This window comes from Glandiceps talaboti, chromosome 3 (genome assembly GCF_964340395.1).
Source record: "Glandiceps talaboti chromosome 3, keGlaTala1.1, whole genome shotgun sequence".
Taxonomy (NCBI): domain Eukaryota; kingdom Metazoa; phylum Hemichordata; class Enteropneusta; family Spengelidae; genus Glandiceps; species Glandiceps talaboti.
This window is the reverse complement of record NC_135551.1, coordinates 1,773,648-1,793,484: the sequence shown is the minus strand read 5'-3', so window position 1 is coordinate 1,793,484 and position 19,837 is coordinate 1,773,648. Positions and strand designations below refer to the sequence as shown.

The 19,837-nt window shown below is 35.5% G+C and overlaps 1 protein-coding gene across 6 annotated transcripts in view; it reads right to left on the bottom strand.

The window, feature by feature from the left end:
- The window catches only part of LOC144433456 (androglobin-like), a 112,892-nt gene that overhangs the window by 70,730 nt on the left and 22,325 nt on the right, over positions 1-19,837 (bottom strand). For all 6 annotated transcript variants that reach the window (XM_078121784.1, XM_078121786.1, XM_078121788.1 and 3 more), the window contains exons 5-8: positions 13,209-13,348; positions 7,374-7,463; positions 4,812-5,002; positions 3,659-3,751 (exon numbers count right to left, since the gene is read on the bottom strand). In XM_078121784.1, the coding sequence (XP_077977910.1) occupies positions 3,659-3,751; positions 4,812-5,002; positions 7,374-7,463; positions 13,209-13,348 (514 nt within the window). The remainder of the gene's footprint in view (positions 1-3,658; positions 3,752-4,811; positions 5,003-7,373; positions 7,464-13,208; positions 13,349-19,837) is intronic.

Here is a 19,837-nt window from a genome sequence, read left to right as displayed (position 1 = left end):
TTCTTAAGATATAGCCTAACTACTACAAATAATGAATTATACAAATTATTCATTAAAACTATATGCTACATTAGCAAACTACATATGGCATGTGCGCTTTGTTATGATTAAAGCATGCACCAAATTATTTTGAATTTCAAGAGAGCATTCTTAAGATATAGCCTAATTACTAAAAATCATTAATTATGCAAATGACTAATTAATATTCATTGGATGTTTACCAAATCTAATCAGTGTTCTTGTGATTAACATATGAAAGATGTCTAGCAAGTTTCATCGATGCAGTACTTTTTGAGATATCATGTCCACAGACAGACAGACTGACAGACAGGCAGACAGACACACACACATAGACAGACAGACAAAAGCATAACATAACCTCCCTTATGGGACTCGGAGGTAAAATTGTATCACTATACCATTTTTGGCAATTGTACATTTTGCATTATATTATCAAGATTTCCAAATATGGCCAAACACAGCCATAATGACCATATAAGGAAACAAGGGTGTATGTAACATCTGCATTGACAATATTTGAAAAACATGCATCTTACAAATAGCACTGAGATCTCCAAATATGGTCATATACAGCTATATTGACTATATAAGGAAACTGAGACTGTACATGTCACATATTTGTCAGTGTCAAGTATATAATGTAATTGATAGTAAAGAACTTCAAATGCAGTTTTACTTTAAAAAAATAAAAGGAAAAAAATGAATAGAAAAATATGAGAGAAAATCAAAATAGAGAAATAGTTTACATCAGTACATAAAAATAAGACGAATTGGTCAAAAAGAAAGTTTAAAACAAGTTAGTCTCAAAGTAAATAGGTCTCATAATAAATTTAAAAAAATACCAGAGTAATGTCAAAACAGAAAAATATTGAAGTGTGTTTTGTCTAATGTCTTATCTTTAACATATAAACTTGAACCTGAACTATTAGTACAATTTGTTAAAATATTAGGATTTTAATTTTGTAATGCAAACAAGCAGCAACAAAGCATAATGTAGATAAATAATTAAATACAAAATATGAAAATAATAACAACTGAAACCAAACACACACACACATCACTCATCAGATCTCCCCAGCAGTGTACATATCTTACAATATTGTAGAGAATTCTATTGGACAGAGGATTTTTGAATTCATTTAGTACATTTGTAATGTAAATTATATAGCGTTCCAAATCCCTCTTAAAATACTACAAGATTGAAGCAGAGTAAGAGACAGGCCATGACTGGTTGGAATGCACCGATAGTGACACTGTATGGTAATGTGTCTTGTTATTGTGAAGGCAAAATAACTGAATACTGAATGAGATGCTCCAGACTATACTGTTGGACTGGAATTGTGAGTCAGAAAGAACCAGGAACTCTGTTATTGTTGTGTTTATATAGCTGGCACTGTATCACAGAGCATTCAGTCAGTGTGCCCTTGATTACTAATAGTGTGCTGATAACCAACACTTCATCACTTTTATGCTCGCAGTCACCTTGCACACCCACCACCAGTCAGTTCATGATCACCAGCACTTTGGCAGTGGTGGGTTGATCACCAGCACTTTGGCAATGGTGGGCTGAACACCAGCACTTTGTCACTTATGTTCAGATTATGAGCACTCTATCACCAGTTTACCACTCTGTCACCAGTGCTGACATTTCATAATCATTGATCAGCATATTGGCTATATAGGCACAACAATAATGTAAATGTACATGAATGTGGAGAGATCTGATGGTAACCAATGATCTGCCACAATTTGACACACCTAGCCCCGGATCACCCTGAGTACCGGGTCCTTTACAGTTGATAGTTGGTTGGTTCATTGCAGGGTCAGTTGCCACAGCGTATATCAAGAACACCAGTGGTTGATTGCGCGATAATAATATATTCATAAAAAAATTGGAGAAGAGAATCCCAAAGTGAACATACAAGCAGAAGTACAAAGTTAGTGTGAGTCCTCATTGGTAGAGAGTGGAACATGCTAAGAGAAAATAGATTGTGAATATTTATCCATGCACATGAACCTTGACCTTAACCCTTGAACTTTGACATCACCCATAAAATCATGCACCATGCAAATTCAATGATAAGCTTCTTTGAATGCTGTGTTCAAGTCCATAAAGATGTCTGACAAATCTAGCAAAAACTTTCATGCAAAATGTGTTATTGTTCTTCCCTTTCCGTGCTGAACACTGGTGCTAACATGTAGTGAAATAGTTGTGATTGTGAATGGTGCTATCATTACTGGTCAGTTATATACCTACTTTACATATAGTTTAGTATAACCTCACTTATTTTATTATTAAAGGATCAATGTATTTCACAATTATAGGGGTGACTGGATTAATAGTTAATGGAGTTTTATCTTTGAAATGACATGTAATATTAATAATGTGTGCATAATGTGAAATGATGAAAGTGCATATATATATATATATATATATATATATATATAAAACTGACATGGTGGTGCAATTGTTTTTTGACATTTTACATCACTCATTGTTTCAGTACCTAGTTATTCATTTGAAATCCATTTACAGTATAATTATAACAATTATGAAATTATGGTGAATATTGCACAAAGAGACACATTAAACAAGCACAACTTGTCTTTAAATTATGTGCTGTTTTCATGCAATTATTTGTACTTCAGAAGACATTTTCACAGTCACTCCATTTAAAACCCCATTTATATTTCATTAGCACATTATATCTTTATCAAAAACTCAATAATACCTACATTTTAATCATTCATCCATTACTATTAATTTGTGGCTATATTTTGTTATGTACACTATTTGCAGTATTATGCTTTTAATTTGCATTGGTCCACCAATTAATCCCAGTCCACCAAATACCATACCAATAATACTAACCCCCTAGTCCATGTACCAGGGTATATGGAAGATAACAGCTCTTACAATTTTTTTATTCTGTGTTCCACTGAAGGAAAATCAGAGAATATATTTTTTTGCCATTTTGGGAAACTATACTGAAAGGTTTTTTGTTTTTTCAAATACTAGAAGATATCAGAAAGGCAAGAGAAGATGGGATTCAGTTGATAATTTTGAATTTAATTCAGATAAAGGAAAAGGCTTGATTGTTTTTATTGTCGGTCTTTTATTTGTTCAAGTTTGATCACTGATTATGTCATCCAAAGAAGTGTAAAACTCACTTAGCAGACACAACCAATGTGACAAATCCAGTCAAAATAAAAAACAAGAAAATGAAAACAATCAAAAACATCCTTCTTTAAGGGTTTCATAAATATAAATTGTTTTCAAATTTAATTCCCTGTCTGTCTTTTTTCTAAAATGTGCAAGTCTATGCAGGGTGATGATGTGCCTTGTGTCAAGGGGATAGTTTCAACCATTTTACATGTTAGAATGTTAATATGGCAAAAAAAAAAACCACTTCACACAGAAACATGCAATGAGTCAATGTCAAGGTTATGCCACACGCACTGCATGCAGGTGGTTACCATGGTGACATGCAATGGTGGAGATAAAAACAATACCCACAAACATCCCAAACCATCCCATAATTACCACTGGTTACTAAGCAACACGCCACCACAATCTAGTCATTTTAGTGTCTGTTAAAAATGATGTCTACAGCAGAGATTGCTGTGGACTCCTTACGTTTATCTTTATCTTTGTCTTTCTCTTTTTTGTCTTTTTTGTCCTCTTTGTGTTCTTTCTCCTTGCCAGGCTTTTCACCTTTCTCTGCCTTTTCTGTAAGTAAATAAATCAAGTCAAAATTATTTAGATGCAAATGATCAAAAATAGCACCAATGGCATGGTAGCACAACTGTATTTGGCTGTTGCTATGGACATGGTCTTGTTGCTAGGGATATTTCCATACATTTTCTGGAATCTTTATTAACTTGCTTTCCCTTCCCACTTTTCATCTTTGTAATACAAACCATCATGTAGATATTGCTATGGGCATGGTCCTGTTGCTATGCATATTTGTATGATACATTTTTTGAATCATTAGTCACTTACCTACCCATCCCTGTTGCTATCTTTGTAATGTGCATCGTCATTTCACTGTTGCTAAGGGCATGGTCATGGTTGCTGGGACCAATTGTGTCGAAATGTTTTCAACAAAAACTACAGAACAATACCTCCAGAAACATCCCCACCAAGTTTCAACCCATTTCACCATGCAGTTTCAAGATATAAGTTTTTGACCAAAATCGACATTTTAAAATCTAATTTGCATATCACTGATGGGATCATGATGTCATGAACAATTCTTAATCTAAACACCTTTAAGTTAAAAGTGTTCCAATCAAATTTAAGATCTGCCATGTACTTTTGGAGTTCAAGTATTTTGACCCAAATCACACATTTTGATTTGAACAATTTCTCAACTAGACACTCAAGGTAATATACCCACCACATATCATGGCAATCGGTCCATTGGTTTTTGACTTTTAAGTTGTTTACACACACACACACACACACACATACACACACTGACAGACAGACAAACAGACAGACACTTTGCCATGCCTATAGCACTACTGAACCTTATCAGTTCAGTTGTGCTAAAAATGTTCATCACCTTGCTAGATCAAATGATTTACAGGTTACAGCCAACAAGCAGTTCAAAGTTTTCCTGCGAAAATATCAGGTGCTACAATCCCACACAAGCTCATGATTATACCGCCACCTAGTGGTCAGTTGTAAGTATGACATTCTGATAAAGGTTGTTGTCAAACATCACACATACACTTACCTAGGCTATAGTTCTATCTTTGATACATATGAAACCATGCACACTTACCTTTCTCCTTGTCTTTGACTTCTTTTACTGCCTTATCATCTTTCTTACCATCTTTGCTGACTTCATCAGTTTTACTTGGATCTTTTTTCACTGTATCCAGCTCTGGTGGTTTTTGTTCTTCTAATTCTGGTAATTTAAACTCAGGTAGTAATATCTTAAGGAGGTCCCACACTTGATTAATGTGACCATACCTAGAATTGTTAAAATACGACACATGTACATTGCTTCGGTGCATGATATTACAATGTATCTCTGGTTTTAACCAATGAGACTGGTAGCCTTGCCAACAGCATTCCACTGCAGGTAACATGCCAACAAGACTTCACTGGTAACCTTGTCAACAAGACTTTACTGAAGTCTTGCTAACAACATTCCACTGGTAGCCTTACTAACTAAAATATATATAATCACCAATACACCCACATTGTGAATCTTACTATATCTTACTATAAAGCCTATATCAACACCATTAACCAGAAGTGTGCTAATAGTGTGATATTCAACTTCCAGCTAATAGTATTTCTGAGATTCACACACATGCTGTGACAATAGATGTATACATTCTACACATCACTACTCATTTATTTTCATTGAAATAGTTACAACAATAGTGCTATTTCGAAATATTTTTCCACCGGTGGTGTGCTCACATTAGGTAGGCCGCAGCCACTTCCATTTTGCTGTTGTATTAACTCGATTGCTTTTGTGATAGCAAGTTCAGCAGCATGTGTGCTCTAGTAAATGCACTTATAAGTTTCTGTCTCAGAAAATATGTACCTTATGATATTTAGAGATACTTTGGTTGTATTCAGTGTTTCAAAATGAAATAATCTTGAGTAATATAGCAATGATGGTTGTACAATCAACTCTCAGTCTTCCGAAAGCACTTTCACTGAATCGCATGCCGCAGCATGCACTATCACTGATGTGATCAATGTGATCAATTATAACCACAAAACGGAAGTGACTGCGACCTACCTAGGGTGAGTGCGCATGTCAAAATAGTGCTACTGTATATTACCATTTTAACCCCATTTGTACTTTGGTTTAACAAGTCATACATTCCTGCACTGTACATGCCATTCTGTCTACCAAGTCATACATTCCTATACTGTACTTGCCTTTTCTGTCTATCTATCTATCTATCTATCTATCTATCTATCTATCTATCTATCTATCTATCTATCTATCTATCTATCTATCTATCTATCTATCAAGTATTTATACTGAATTACACAACTGTCTATTCTAGGATTTATATTTGTAACCAGATGTACTACATTAACTGTATGTACCATGCTGACTACATACCATATTGACTACATACCGGTACTGTGTTGACTATGTACCATGCTGATTACGTACCATGCTGACTACATATTATACCATGCTGACTTACCATGCTATGTACCCTGTTGACTTCATACCATGTGACTACATACTGTGTTGACTACATACCATGTGACTACATACTGTGTTGACTTCATACCATGTGACTACATACTGTGTTGACTACATACCATGTAACTACATACTGTGTTGACTACATACCATGTGACTACATACTGTGTTGACTTCATACCATGTGACTACATACTGTGTTGACTTCATACCATGTGACTACATACTGTGTTGACTACATACCATGCGGAATACAAACTACGCTCAACTTACTTTATACCGTGCTGTGTACCATGCTGAATATGTACCAACTTTCTAACTACATTGTACATCTACAAATTACACTTCTAAACAACATCTATCTTTACTTATACACTACTATAGTCTGGTATACTTGCCCTTTACTACTCTGACTACTCTGTCTATTCGTTGTGTCTGTTTCATTTCTAAGCACAGATTGCCACTTCTTAAACATTTCTTTCTCTGCAATACATCTGTAAAATACACACCTATTACATCAACTACTATTACATACGACATAACTATTAAACTTCTGACAGTGGATATTCTTGACACTTACAATTTGAAGTGAATAACATCGACAGCTAACAATGAAAGCTAAACTAAACATTAACTTTCACTATATTGCCTGACATCTGAGGAAGGTGGCTCTATTCCTATATTTACTTTTATCAACCACAACATTTCAAGTTTTTTTGTTTGTTTTTTTGTATTTAATAACATTTTATTGGGTTTATTACAAAAATACAACTCTTTTGTGAATGAATACTTTTACATTTGGTATTTTAAACTTTTCTTAAGTTATCAATTTCAAAAAGTGTCCCCAGTTCTTGATATGTGCATTTAATTGACTTTTTCTAACCGCAATATGAAACTCTACACTCTGAATATTTTGCAAGTATTTTTGGTATGCCATCAAATCTGGTTTTTGTTTTCTAAGTTTGTGTTACTGTCAATATTCTTTGATCAGAAATATTGCCTAGGTATACATAGATTATAAAAGCAGCATTATACAAGACTTTGAGAGTGACTTCATTTTAATGTACTACTATATAGTGCTTGGACAGCTTATAGTTGCTATGACATTCCGTCACAAAACAGACAGCCCTGCATAGCACTGGGTAAAATGAGAATACTTACTGTAAAGGTATAGTCTCTGGTAGCCATCCAGTCAAACAATGTATAACTGTTACATCACCAAACTCAGAATGACTGCTTCCACCATTGTAACTGAAAATATTGAAATAAACATTGTAAACAACGGTGACCAGATTTCCCCCACTCTGTTATCAGGTTCTATAAGACAATAGTACGTTCTAAACTATCAGATTCCCCCACTCTGTTATCAGGTTCTATAAGACAATGGTACGTTCTAAACTATCAGATTCCCCCACTCTGTTATCAGGTTCTATAAGATTATAGTACGTACTAAACTGTCAGATTCCCCCACTCTGTTATCAGGTTCTATAAGATTATAGTACGTTCTAAACTATCAGATTCCCCCACTCTGTTATCAGGTTCTATAAGACTATAGTACATTCTAAACTGTCAGATTCCCCCACTCTGTTATCAGGTTCTATAAGACTATAGTACATTCTAAACTGTCAGATTCCCCCACTCTGTTATCAGGTTCTATAAGACTATAGTACGTTCTAAACTGTCAGATTCCCCCACTCTGTTATCAGGTTCTATAAGACTATAGTACATTCTAAACTGTCAGATTCCCCCACTCTGTTATCAGGTTCTATAAGACTATAGTACGTACTAAACTGTCAGATTCCCCCACTCTGTTATCAGGTTCTATAAGACTATAGTACATTCTAAACTGTCAGATTCCCCCACTCTGTTATCAGGTTCTATAAGACTATAGTACATTCTAAACTGTCAGATTCCCCCACTCTGTTATCAGGTTCTATAAGACTATAGTACGTTCTAAACTGTCAGATCCCCCACTCTGTTATCAGGTTCTATAAGATTATAGTACGTACTAAACTGTCAGATTCCCCCACTCTGTTATCAGGTTCTATAAGATTATAGTACGTACTAAACTGTCAGATTCCCCCACTCTGTTATCAGGTTCTATAAGACTATAGTACATTCTAAACTGTCAGATTCCCCCACTCTGTTATCAGGTTCTATAAGACTATAGTACGTTCTAAACTGTCAGATTCCCCCACTCTGTTATCGGGTTCTATAAGATTATAGTACGTACTAAACTGTCAGATTCCCCCACTCTGTTATCAGGTTCTATAAGATTATAGTACGTACTAAACTGTCAGATTCCCCCACTCTGTTATCAGGTTCTATAAGACAATAGTACGTTCTAAACTGTCAGATTCCCCCACTCTGTTATCAGGTTCTATAAGATTATAGTACGTTCTAAACTGTCAGATTCCCCCACTCTGTTATCAGGTTCTATAAGATTATAGTACGTACTAAACTGTCAGATTCCCCCACTCTGTTATCAGGTTCTATAAGATTGTTGTACGTACTAAACTGTCAGATTCCCCCACTCTGTTATCAGGTTCTATAAGATTATAGTACGTACTAAACTGTCAGATTCCCCCACTCTGTTATCAGGTTCTATAAGACTATAGTACGTTCTAAACTGTCAGATTCACCCACTCTGTTATCAGGTTCTATAAGACTATAGTACATTCTAAACTATCAGATTCCCCCACTCTGTTATCAGGTTCTATAAGACTATAGTACGTTCTAAACTATCAGATTCCCCCACTCTGTTATCAGGTTCTATAAGACTATAGTACGTTCTAAACTATCAGATTCCCCCACTCTGTTGTCAGGTTCTATAAGATTATAGTACGTTCTAAACTATCAGATTCCCCCACTCTGTTATCAGGTTCTATAAGACTATAGTACGTTCTAAACTGTCAGATTCCCCCACTCTGTTATCAGGTTCTATACGATTATAGTACGTTCTAAACTGTCAGATTCCCCCACTCTGTTATCAGGTTCTATAAGATTATAGTACGTACTAAACTGTCAGATTCCCCCACTCTGTTATCAGGTTCTATAAGATTGTAGTACGTACTAAACTGTCAGATTCCCCCACTCTGTTATCAGGTTCTATAAGATTGTTGTACGTACTAAACTGTCAGATTCCCCCACTCTGTTATCAGGTTCTATAAGATTATAGTACGTACTAAACTGTCAGATTCCCCCACTCTGTTATCAGGTTCTATAAGACTATAGTACGTTCTAAACTGTCAGATTCCCCCACTCTGTTATCAGGTTCTATAAGACTATAGTACATTCTAAACTATCAGATTCCCCCACTCTGTTATCAGGTTCTATAAGACTATAGTACGTTCTAAACTATCAGATTCCCCCACTCTGTTATCAGGTTCTATAAGACTATAGTACGTTCTAAACTATCAGATTCCCCCACTCTGTTGTCAGGTTCTATAAGATTATAGTACGTTCTAAACTATCAGATTCCCCCACTCTGTTATCAGGTTCTATAAGACAATAGTACGTTCTAAACTGTCAGATTCCCCCACTCTGTTATCAGGTTCTATAAGATTATAGTACGTTCTAAACTGTCAGATTCCCCCACTCTGTTATCAGGTTCTATAAGATTATAGTACGTACTAAACTGTCAGATTCCCCCATTCTGTTATCAGGTTCTATAAGATTGTTGTACGTACTAAACTGTCAGATTCCCCCACTCTGTTATCAGGTTCTATAAGATTATAGTACGTACTAAACTGTCAGATTCCCCCACTCTGTTATCAGGTTCTATAACACTATAGTATGTTCTAAACTGTCAGATTCCCCCACTCTGTTATCAGGTTCTATAAGATTATAGTACATTCTAAACTATCAGATTCCCCCACTCTGTTATCAGGTTCTATAAGACTATAGTACGTTCTAAACTATCAGATTCCCCCACTCTGTTATCAGGTTCTATAAGACTATAGTACGTTCTAAACTATCAGATTCCCCCACTCTGTTGTCAGGTTCTATAAGATTATAGTACGTTCTAAACTATCAGATTCCCCCACTCTGTTATCAGGTTCTATAAGACTATAGTACGTTCTAAACTGTCAGATTCCCCCACTCTGTTATCAGGTTCTATAAGATTATAGTACGTTCTAAACTGTCAGATTCCCCCACTCTGTTATCAGGTTCTATAAGATTATAGTACGTACTAAACTGTCAGATTCCCCCACTCTGTTATCAGGTTCTATAAGACTATAGTACGTACTAAACTATCAGATTCCCCCACTCTGTTATCAGGTTCTATAAGACTATAGTACGTTCTAAACTATCAGATTCCCCCACTCTGTTATCAGGTTCTATAAGATTATAGTACGTTCTAAACTGTCAGATTCCCCCACTCTGTTATCAGGTTCTATAAGACTATAGTACGTTCTAAACTATCAGATTCCCCCACTCTGTTGTCAGGTTCTATAAGATTATAGTACGTTCTAAACTGTCAGATTCCCCCACTCTGTTGTCAGGTTCTATAAGTTTATAGAGTGTACTAAACTGTCAGATTCCCCACTCTGTTATCAGGTTCTATAACTTGTATAAGATTATAGTACGTACTAAACTATCAGATTCCCCCACTCTGTTGTCAGGTTCTATAAGATTATAGTACGTACTAAACTGTCAGATTCCCCCACTCTGTTATCAGGTTCTATAAGATTATAGTACGTTCTAAACTATCAGATTCCCCCACTCTGTTATCAGGTTCTATAAGATTATAGTACGTTCTAAACTATCAGATTCCCCCACTCTGTTGTCAGGTTCTATAAGATTATAGTATGTTCATAACTATCAGATTCCCCCACTATGTTATCAGGTTCTATAAGACTATAGTACGTTCTAAACTATCAGATTCCCCCACTCTGTTATCAGGTTCTATAAGATTATAGTATGTTCTAAACTATCAGATTCCCCCCACTCTGTTATCAGGTTCTATAAGATTATAGTATGTTCTAAACTATCAGATTCCCCCACTCTGTTATCAGGTTCTATAAGATTATAGTACGTTCTAAACTATCAGATTCCCCCACTCTGTTATCAGGTTCTATAAGATTATAGTACGTTCTAAACTGTCAGATTCCCCCACTCTGTTATCAGGTTCTATAAGATTATAGTACGTACTAAACTATCAGATTCCCCCACTCTGTTATCAGGTTCTATAAGATTATAGTACGTTCTAAACTATCAGATTCCCCCACTCTGTTATCAGGTTCTATAAGATTATAGTACGTACTAAACTATCAGATTCCCCCACTCTGTTATCAGGTTCTATAAGATTATAGTACGTTCTAAACTGTCAGATTCCCCCACTCTGTTATCAGGTTCTATAAGACTATAGTACGTACTAAACTATCAGATTCCCCCACTCTGTTGTCAGGTTCTATAAGATTATAGTACATTCTAAACTATCAGATTCCCCCACTCTGTTATCAGGTTCTATAAGACTATAGTACGTACTAAACTATCAGATTCCCCCACTCTGTTATCAGGTTCTATAAGACTATAGTACATTCTAAACTATCAGATTCCCCCACTCTGTTATCAGGTTCTATAAGATTATAGTACATACTAAACTATCAGATTCCCCCACTCTGTTATCAGGTTCTATAAGATTATAGTACGTTCTAAACTATCAGATTCCCCCACTCTGTTATCAGGTTCTATAAGATTATAGTACGTACTAAACTATCAGATTCCCCCACTCTGTTATCAGGTTCTATAAGATTATAGTACGTTCTAAACTGTCAGATTCCCCCACTCTGTTATCAGGTTCTATAAGATTATAGTACGTACTAAACTATCAGATTCCCCCACTCTGTTGTCAGGTTCTATAAGATTATAGTATGTACTAAACTGTCAGATTCCCCCACTCTGTTATCAGGTTCTATAAAATTATAGTACGTACTAAACTGTCAGATTCCCCCACTCTGTTATCAGGTTCTATAAGATTATAGTACGTTCTAAACTATCAGATTCCCCCACTCTGTTATCAGGTTCTATAAGATTATAGTACGTACTAAACTGTCAGATTCCCCCACTCTGTTATCAGGTTCTATAAGACTATAGTACATTCTAAACTATCAGATTCCCCCACTCTGTTATCAGGTTCTATAAGATTATAGTACGTTCTAAACTATCAGATTCCCCCACTCTGTTATCAGTTTCTATAAGATTATAGTACGTACTAAACTATCAGATTCCCCCACTCTGTTGTCAGGTTCTATAACATTATAGTACGTTCTAAACTATCAGATTCCCCACTCTGTTATCAGGTTCTATAACTTGTATAAAATTATAGTACGTACTAAACTATCATATTCCCCCACTCTGTTATCAGGTTCTATAAGATTATAGTACGTTCTAAACTATCAGATTTCTTGAACACCGACGACGCAGCTCTACTTCATCTGAGGTCTCCCAACATATGCATGTGGAATCACCAGGCCATCATGTTGACTTGTTCAAAGTGCAGGTTTTGGACACTGAACCACGATATTTCGAAAGGGGAGTGAAGGAAGCCATTTACATCAGGGCATTACAACCTTCTCTCAACAAAGACGGAGGGCGCTACAAACTCCCAAATGTCTACGACTCGATCATTGACCTTCACACAAAGAAGGTCAAGTTAGATCATTCCGCTGATGAAAGCTGTAGTGTTGACAGCTGAAAATTTCGGAGAAAAAATATTCGGTATTGAGAACAAAAGTTCAATTTGTGACAATATGTATTACCAATACAGATGAACTTTCATGATAGTATCAGATTTCCCCTCTGTTACTGGGCCTACAAGATTACATTCTGGTAGCAGGTATATTCAAAACTATCAGATTTATGTATGTTTTGTATGCAATCCAACACTACCCTGATATCCTTGCATGCACCTGTAATACAATATAGCAATGAACCTAAAAGTTGTCAAGTTATTGAATCATGATCCAATTGATTATACAGTTTATAACTTACTCTAGGGAGGCAACTTTGATGAGAGCTTTAGCTAATAACATAGGCCACAATTCATGCTGCAGTGTGGTGGCTGGAAGTAACATTTTCTCATTGTCATCATAAGGAATAGTATCATCCACCACAATCTTTCGCCAGACACCCTGTAATTAAAGAGGTGGTATTATACAATGAGATATTGACATAAACAAACTGGTAAAGTTTGAAATCAGGAGCACTGCATGCCTTTAGGCTTGATCTCATACACAACAATGTTACACCATCTATCACTGCAAACTACAATGTACCATCCAAAGTACATTATCAGTAGTGTCACTTACATGTAGAGATGCTAGTAAGTTTTAATTTTGTGTTGATAAGGTGCTCAAAACTAAAAGCTTGTCCATATAATTGCATAGAAAAAAGATTTCAGGATAAAATACGTCAAATGTCAAACTGTTAAACACTAGCAGAGCTGTTCTAGTGACCATGTGTCAACAATATGACTATGAATAGTACAAGTGTCACTAGTTTCTACATTCAATGCTAATTACAGCAGGTTTACAAGTGTCACTAGTTTCTACACTCAATGCTAATTACAGCAGGTTTACAAGTGTCACTAGTTTCTACATTCAATGCTAATTACAGCAGGTTTACAAGTGTCACTAGTTTCTACACTCAATGCTAATTACAGCAGGTTTACAAGTGTTACTAGTTTCTACATTCAATGCTAATTACAGCAGGTTTACAAGTGTTACTAGTTTCTACACTCAATGCTAATTACAGCAGGTTTACATGTGTCACTAGTTTCTACATTCAATGCTAATTACAGCAGGTTTACAAGTGTCACTAGTTTCTACATTCAATGCTAATTACAGCAGGTTTACAAGTGTCACTAGTTTCTACACTCAATGCTAATTACAGCAGGTTTACAAGTGTTACTAGTTTCTACATTCAATGCTAATTACAGCAGGTTTACAAGTGTTACTAGTTTCTACACTCAATGCTAATTACAGCAGGTTTACAAGTGTTACTAGTTTCTACATTCAATGCTAATTACAGCAGGTTTACAAGTGTTACTAGTTTCTACATTCAATGCTAATTACAGCAGGTTTACAAGTGTCACTAGTTTCTACACTCAATGCTAATTACAGCAGGTTTACAAGTGTCACTAGTTTCTACACTCAATGCTAATTACAGCAGGTTTACAAGTGTCACTAGTTTCTACATTCAATGCTAATTACAGCAGGTTTACAAGTGTTACTAGTTTCTACATTCAATGCTAATTACAGCAGGTTTACAAGTGTCACTAGTTTCTACATTCAATGCTAATTACAGCAGGTTTACAAGTGTCACTAGTTTCTACATTCAATGCTAATTACAGCAGGTTTACATGTGTCACTAGTTTCTACATTCAATGCTAATTACAGCAGGTTTACATGTGTCACTAGTTTCTACATTCAATGCTAATTACAGCAGGTTTACAAGTGTCACTAGTTTCTACATTCAATGCTAATTACAGCAGGTTTACAAGTGTCACTAGTTTCTACACTCAATGCTAATTACAGCAGGTTTACATGTGTCACTAGTTTCTACACTCAATGCTAATTACAGCAGGTTTACATGTGTCACTAGTTTCTACACTCAATGCTAATTACAGCAGGTTTACAAGTGTCACTAGTTTCTACACTCAATGCTAATTACAGCAGGTTTACATGTGTCACTAGTTTCTACACTCAATGCTAATTACAGCAGGTTTACATGTGTCACTAGTTTCTACATTCAATGCTAATTACAGCAGGTTTACATGTGTCACTAGTTTCTACATTCAATGCTAATTACAGCAGGTTTACATGTGTCACTAGTTTCTACACTCAATGCTAATTACAGCAGGTTTACATGTGTCACTAGTTTCTACACTCAATGCTAATTACAGCAGTTTTACAAGTGTCACTAGTTTCTACATTCAATGCTAATTACAGCAGGTTTACAAGTGTCACTAGTTTCTACATTCAATGCTAATTACAGCAGGTTTACATGTGTCACTAGTTTCTACACTCAATGCTAATTACAGCAGGTTTACATGTGTCACTAGTTTCTACATTCAATGCTAATTACAGCAGGTTTACAAGTGTCACTAGTTTCTACATTCAATGCTAATTACAGCAGGTTTACAAGTGTCACTAGTTTCTACATTCAATGCTAATTACAGCAGGTTTACAAGTGTCACTAGTTTCTACATTCAATGCTAATTACAGCAGGTTTACATGTGTCACTAGTTTCTACACTCAATGCTAATTACAGCAGGTTTACATGTGTCACTAGTTTCTACATTCAATGCTAATTACAGCAGGTTTACAAGTGTCACTAGTTTCTACATTCAATGCTAATTACAGCAGGTTTACAAGTGTCACTAGTTTCTACATTCAATGCTAATTACAGCAGGTTTACAAGTGTTACTAGTTTCTACACTCAATGCTAATTACAGCAGGTTTACAAGTGTTACTAGTTTCTACACTCAATGCTAATTACAGCAGGTTTACAAGTGTCACTAGTTTCTACATTCAATGCTAATTACAGCAGGTTTACAAGTGTCACTAGTTTCTACATTCAATGCTAATTACAGCAGGTTTACAAGTGTCACTAGTTTCTACATTCAATGCTAATTACAGCAGGTTTACAAGTGTCACTAGTTTCTACACTCAATGCTAATTACAGCAGGTTTACAAGTGTCACTAGTTTCTACACTCAATGCTAATTACAGCAGGTTTACAAGTGTCACTAGTTTCTACATTCAATGCTAATTACAGCAGGTTTACAAGTGTTACTAGTTTCTACACTCAATGCTAATTACAGCAGGTTTACAAGTGTCACTAGTTTCTACATTCAATGCTAATTACAGCAGGTTTACAAGTGTTACTAGTTTCTACACTCAATGCTAATTACAGCAGGTTTACAAGTGTTACTAGTTTCTACACTCAATGCTAATTACAGCAGGTTTACAAGTGTCACTAGTTTCTACATTCAATGCTAATTACAGCAGGTTTACATGTGTCACTAGTTTCTACATTCAATGCTAATTACAGCAGGTTTACAAGTGTCACTAGTTTCTACATTCAATGCTAATTACAGCAGGTTTACATGTGTCACTAGTTTCTACATTCAATGCTAATTACAGCAGGTTTACATGTGTCACTAGTTTCTACATTCAATGCTATTTACAGCAGGTTTACAAGTGTCACTAGTTTCTACATTCAATGCTATTTACAGCAGGTTTACAAGTGTCACTAGTTTCTACATTCAATGCTAATTACAGCAGGTTTACAAGTGTCACTAGTTTCTACATTCAATGCTAATTACAGCAGGTTTACAAGTGTCACTAGTTTCTACATTCAATGCTAATTACAGCAGGTTTACAAGTGTCACTAGTTTCTACATTCAATGCTAATTACAGCAGGTTTACAAGTGTCACTAGTTTCTACATTCAATGCTAATTACAGCAGGTTTACATATGTCACTAGTTTCTACATTCAATGCTAATTACAGCAGGTTTACAAGTGTCACTAGTTTCTACATTCAATGCTAATTACAGCAGGTTTACATGTGTCACTAGTTTCTACACTCAATGCTAATTACAGCAGGTTTACAAGTGTCACTAGTTTCTACATTCAATGCTAATTACAGCAGGTTTACATGTGTCACTAGTTTCTACACTCAATGCTAATTACAGCAGGTTTACAAGTGTTACTAGTTTCTACATTCAATGCTAATTACAGCAGGTTTACAAGTGTCACTAGTTTCTACACTCAATGCTAATTACAGCAGGTTTACAAGTGTCACTAGTTTCTACATTCAATGCTAATTACAGCAGGTTTACATGTGTCACTAGTTTCTACATTCAATGCTAATTACAGCAGGTTTACAAGTGTCACTAGTTTCTACATTCAATGCTAATTACAGCAGGTTTACAAGTGTCACTAGTTTCTACACTCAATGCTAATTACAGCAGGTTTACAAGTGTCACTAGTTTCTACACTCAATGCTAATTACAGCAGGTTTACAAGTGTTACTAGTTTCTACACTCAATGCTAATTACAGCAGGTTTACAAGTGTTACTAGTTTCTACTCTCAATGCTAATTACAGCAGGTTTACAAGTGTTACTAGTTTCTACACTCAATGCTAATTACAGCAGGTTTACAAGTGTCACTAGTTTCTACATTCAATGCTAATTACAGCAGGTTTACAAGTGTCACTAGTTTCTACATTCAATGCTAATTACAGCAGGTTTACAAGTGTCACTAGTTTCTACATTCAATGCTAATTACAGCAGGTTTACAAGTGTCACTAGTTTCTACACTCAATGCTAATTACAGCAGGTTTACAAGTGTCACTAGTTTCTACACTCAATGCTAATTACAGCAGGTTTACAAGTGTCACTAGTTTCTACATTCAATGCTAATTACAGCAGGTTTACAAGTGTTACTAGTTTCTACACTCAATGCTAATTACAGCAGGTTTACAAGTGTCACTAGTTTCTACATTCAATGCTAATTACAGCAGGTTTACAAGTGTTACTAGTTTCTACACTCAATGCTAATTACAGCAGGTTTACAAGTGTTACTAGTTTCTACACTCAATGCTAATTACAGCAGGTTTACAAGTGTCACTAGTTTCTACATTCAATGCTAATTACAGCAGGTTTACATGTGTCACTAGTTTCTACATTCAATGCTAATTACAGCAGGTTTACAAGTGTCACTAGTTTCTACATTCAATGCTAATTACAGCAGGTTTACATGTGTCACTAGTTTCTACATTCAATGCTAATTACAGCAGGTTTACATGTGTCACTAGTTTCTACATTCAATGCTATTTACAGCAGGTTTACAAGTGTCACTAGTTTCTACATTCAATGCTATTTACAGCAGGTTTACAAGTGTCACTAGTTTCTACATTCAATGCTAATTACAGCAGGTTTACAAGTGTCACTAGTTTCTACATCCAATGCTAATTACAGCAGGTTTACAAGTGTCACTAGTTTCTACATTCAATGCTAATTACAGCAGGTTTACAAGTGTCACTAGTTTCTACATTCAATGCTAATTACAGCAGGTTTACAAGTGTCACTAGTTTCTACATTCAATGCTAATTACAGCAGGTTTACATATGTCACTAGTTTCTACATTCAATGCTAATTACAGCAGGTTTACAAGTGTCACTAGTTTCTACATTCAATGCTAATTACAGCAGGTTTACATGTGTCACTAGTTTCTACACTCAATGCTAATTACAGCAGGTTTACAAGTGTTACTAGTTTCTACATTCAATGCTAATTACAGCAGGTTTACAAGTGTCACTAGTTTCTACACTCAATGCTAATTACAGCAGGTTTACAAGTGTCACTAGTTTCTACATTCAATGCTAATTACAGCAGGTTTACATGTGTCACTAGTTTCTACATTCAATGCTAATTACAGCAGGTTTACAAGTGTCACTAGTTTCTACATTCAATGCTAATTACAGCAGGTTTACAAGTGTCACTAGTTTCTACACTCAATGCTAATTACAGCAGGTTTACAAGTGTCACTAGTTTCTACATTCAATGCTAATTACAGCAGGTTTACAAGTGTCACTAGTTTCTACACTCAATGCTAATTACAGCAGGTTTACAAGTGTCACTAGTTTCTACACTCAATGCTAATTACAGCAGGTTTACAAGTGTTACTAGTTTCTACACTCAATGCTAATTACAGCAGGTTTACAAGTGTTACTAGTTTCTACTCTCAATGCTAATTACAGCAGGTTTACAAGTGTCACTAGTTTCTACATTCAATGCTAATTACAGCAGGTTTACAAGTGTTACTAGTTTCTACACTCAATGCTAATTACAGCAGGTTTACAAGTGTCACTAGTTTCTACACTCAATGCTAATTACAGCAGGTTTACATGTGTCACTAGTTTCTACATTCAATGCTAATTACAGCAGGTTTACAAGTGTCACTAGTTTCTACACTCAATGCTAATTACAGCAGGTTTACAAGTGTCACTAGTTTCTACATTCAATGCTAATTACAGCAGGTTTACAAGTGTCACTAGTTTCTACATTCAATGCTAATTACAGCAGGTTTACAAGTGTCACTAGTTTCTACATTCAATGCTAATTACAGCAGGTTTACAAGTGTCACTAGTTTCTACACTCAATGCTAATTACAGCAGGTTTACAAGTGTCACTAGTTTCTACACTCAATGCTAATTACAGCAGGTTTACAAGTGTCACTAGTTTCTACACTCAATGCTAATTACAGCAGGTTTACAAGTGTCACTAGTTTCTACACTCAATGCTAATTACAGCAGGTTTACAAGTGTCACTAGTTTCTACACTCAATGCTAATTACAGCAGGTTTACAAGTGTCACTAGTTTCTACACTCAATGCTAATTACAGCAGGTTTACAAGTGTCACTAGTTTCTACACTCAATGCTAATTACAGCAGGTTTACAAGTGTCACTAGTTTCTACATTCAATGCTAATTACAGCAGGTTTACAAGTGTCACTAGTTTCTACATTCAATGCTAATTACAGCAGGTTTACATGTGTCACTAGTTTCTACACTCAATGCTAATTACAGCAGGTTTACAAGTGTCACTAGTTTC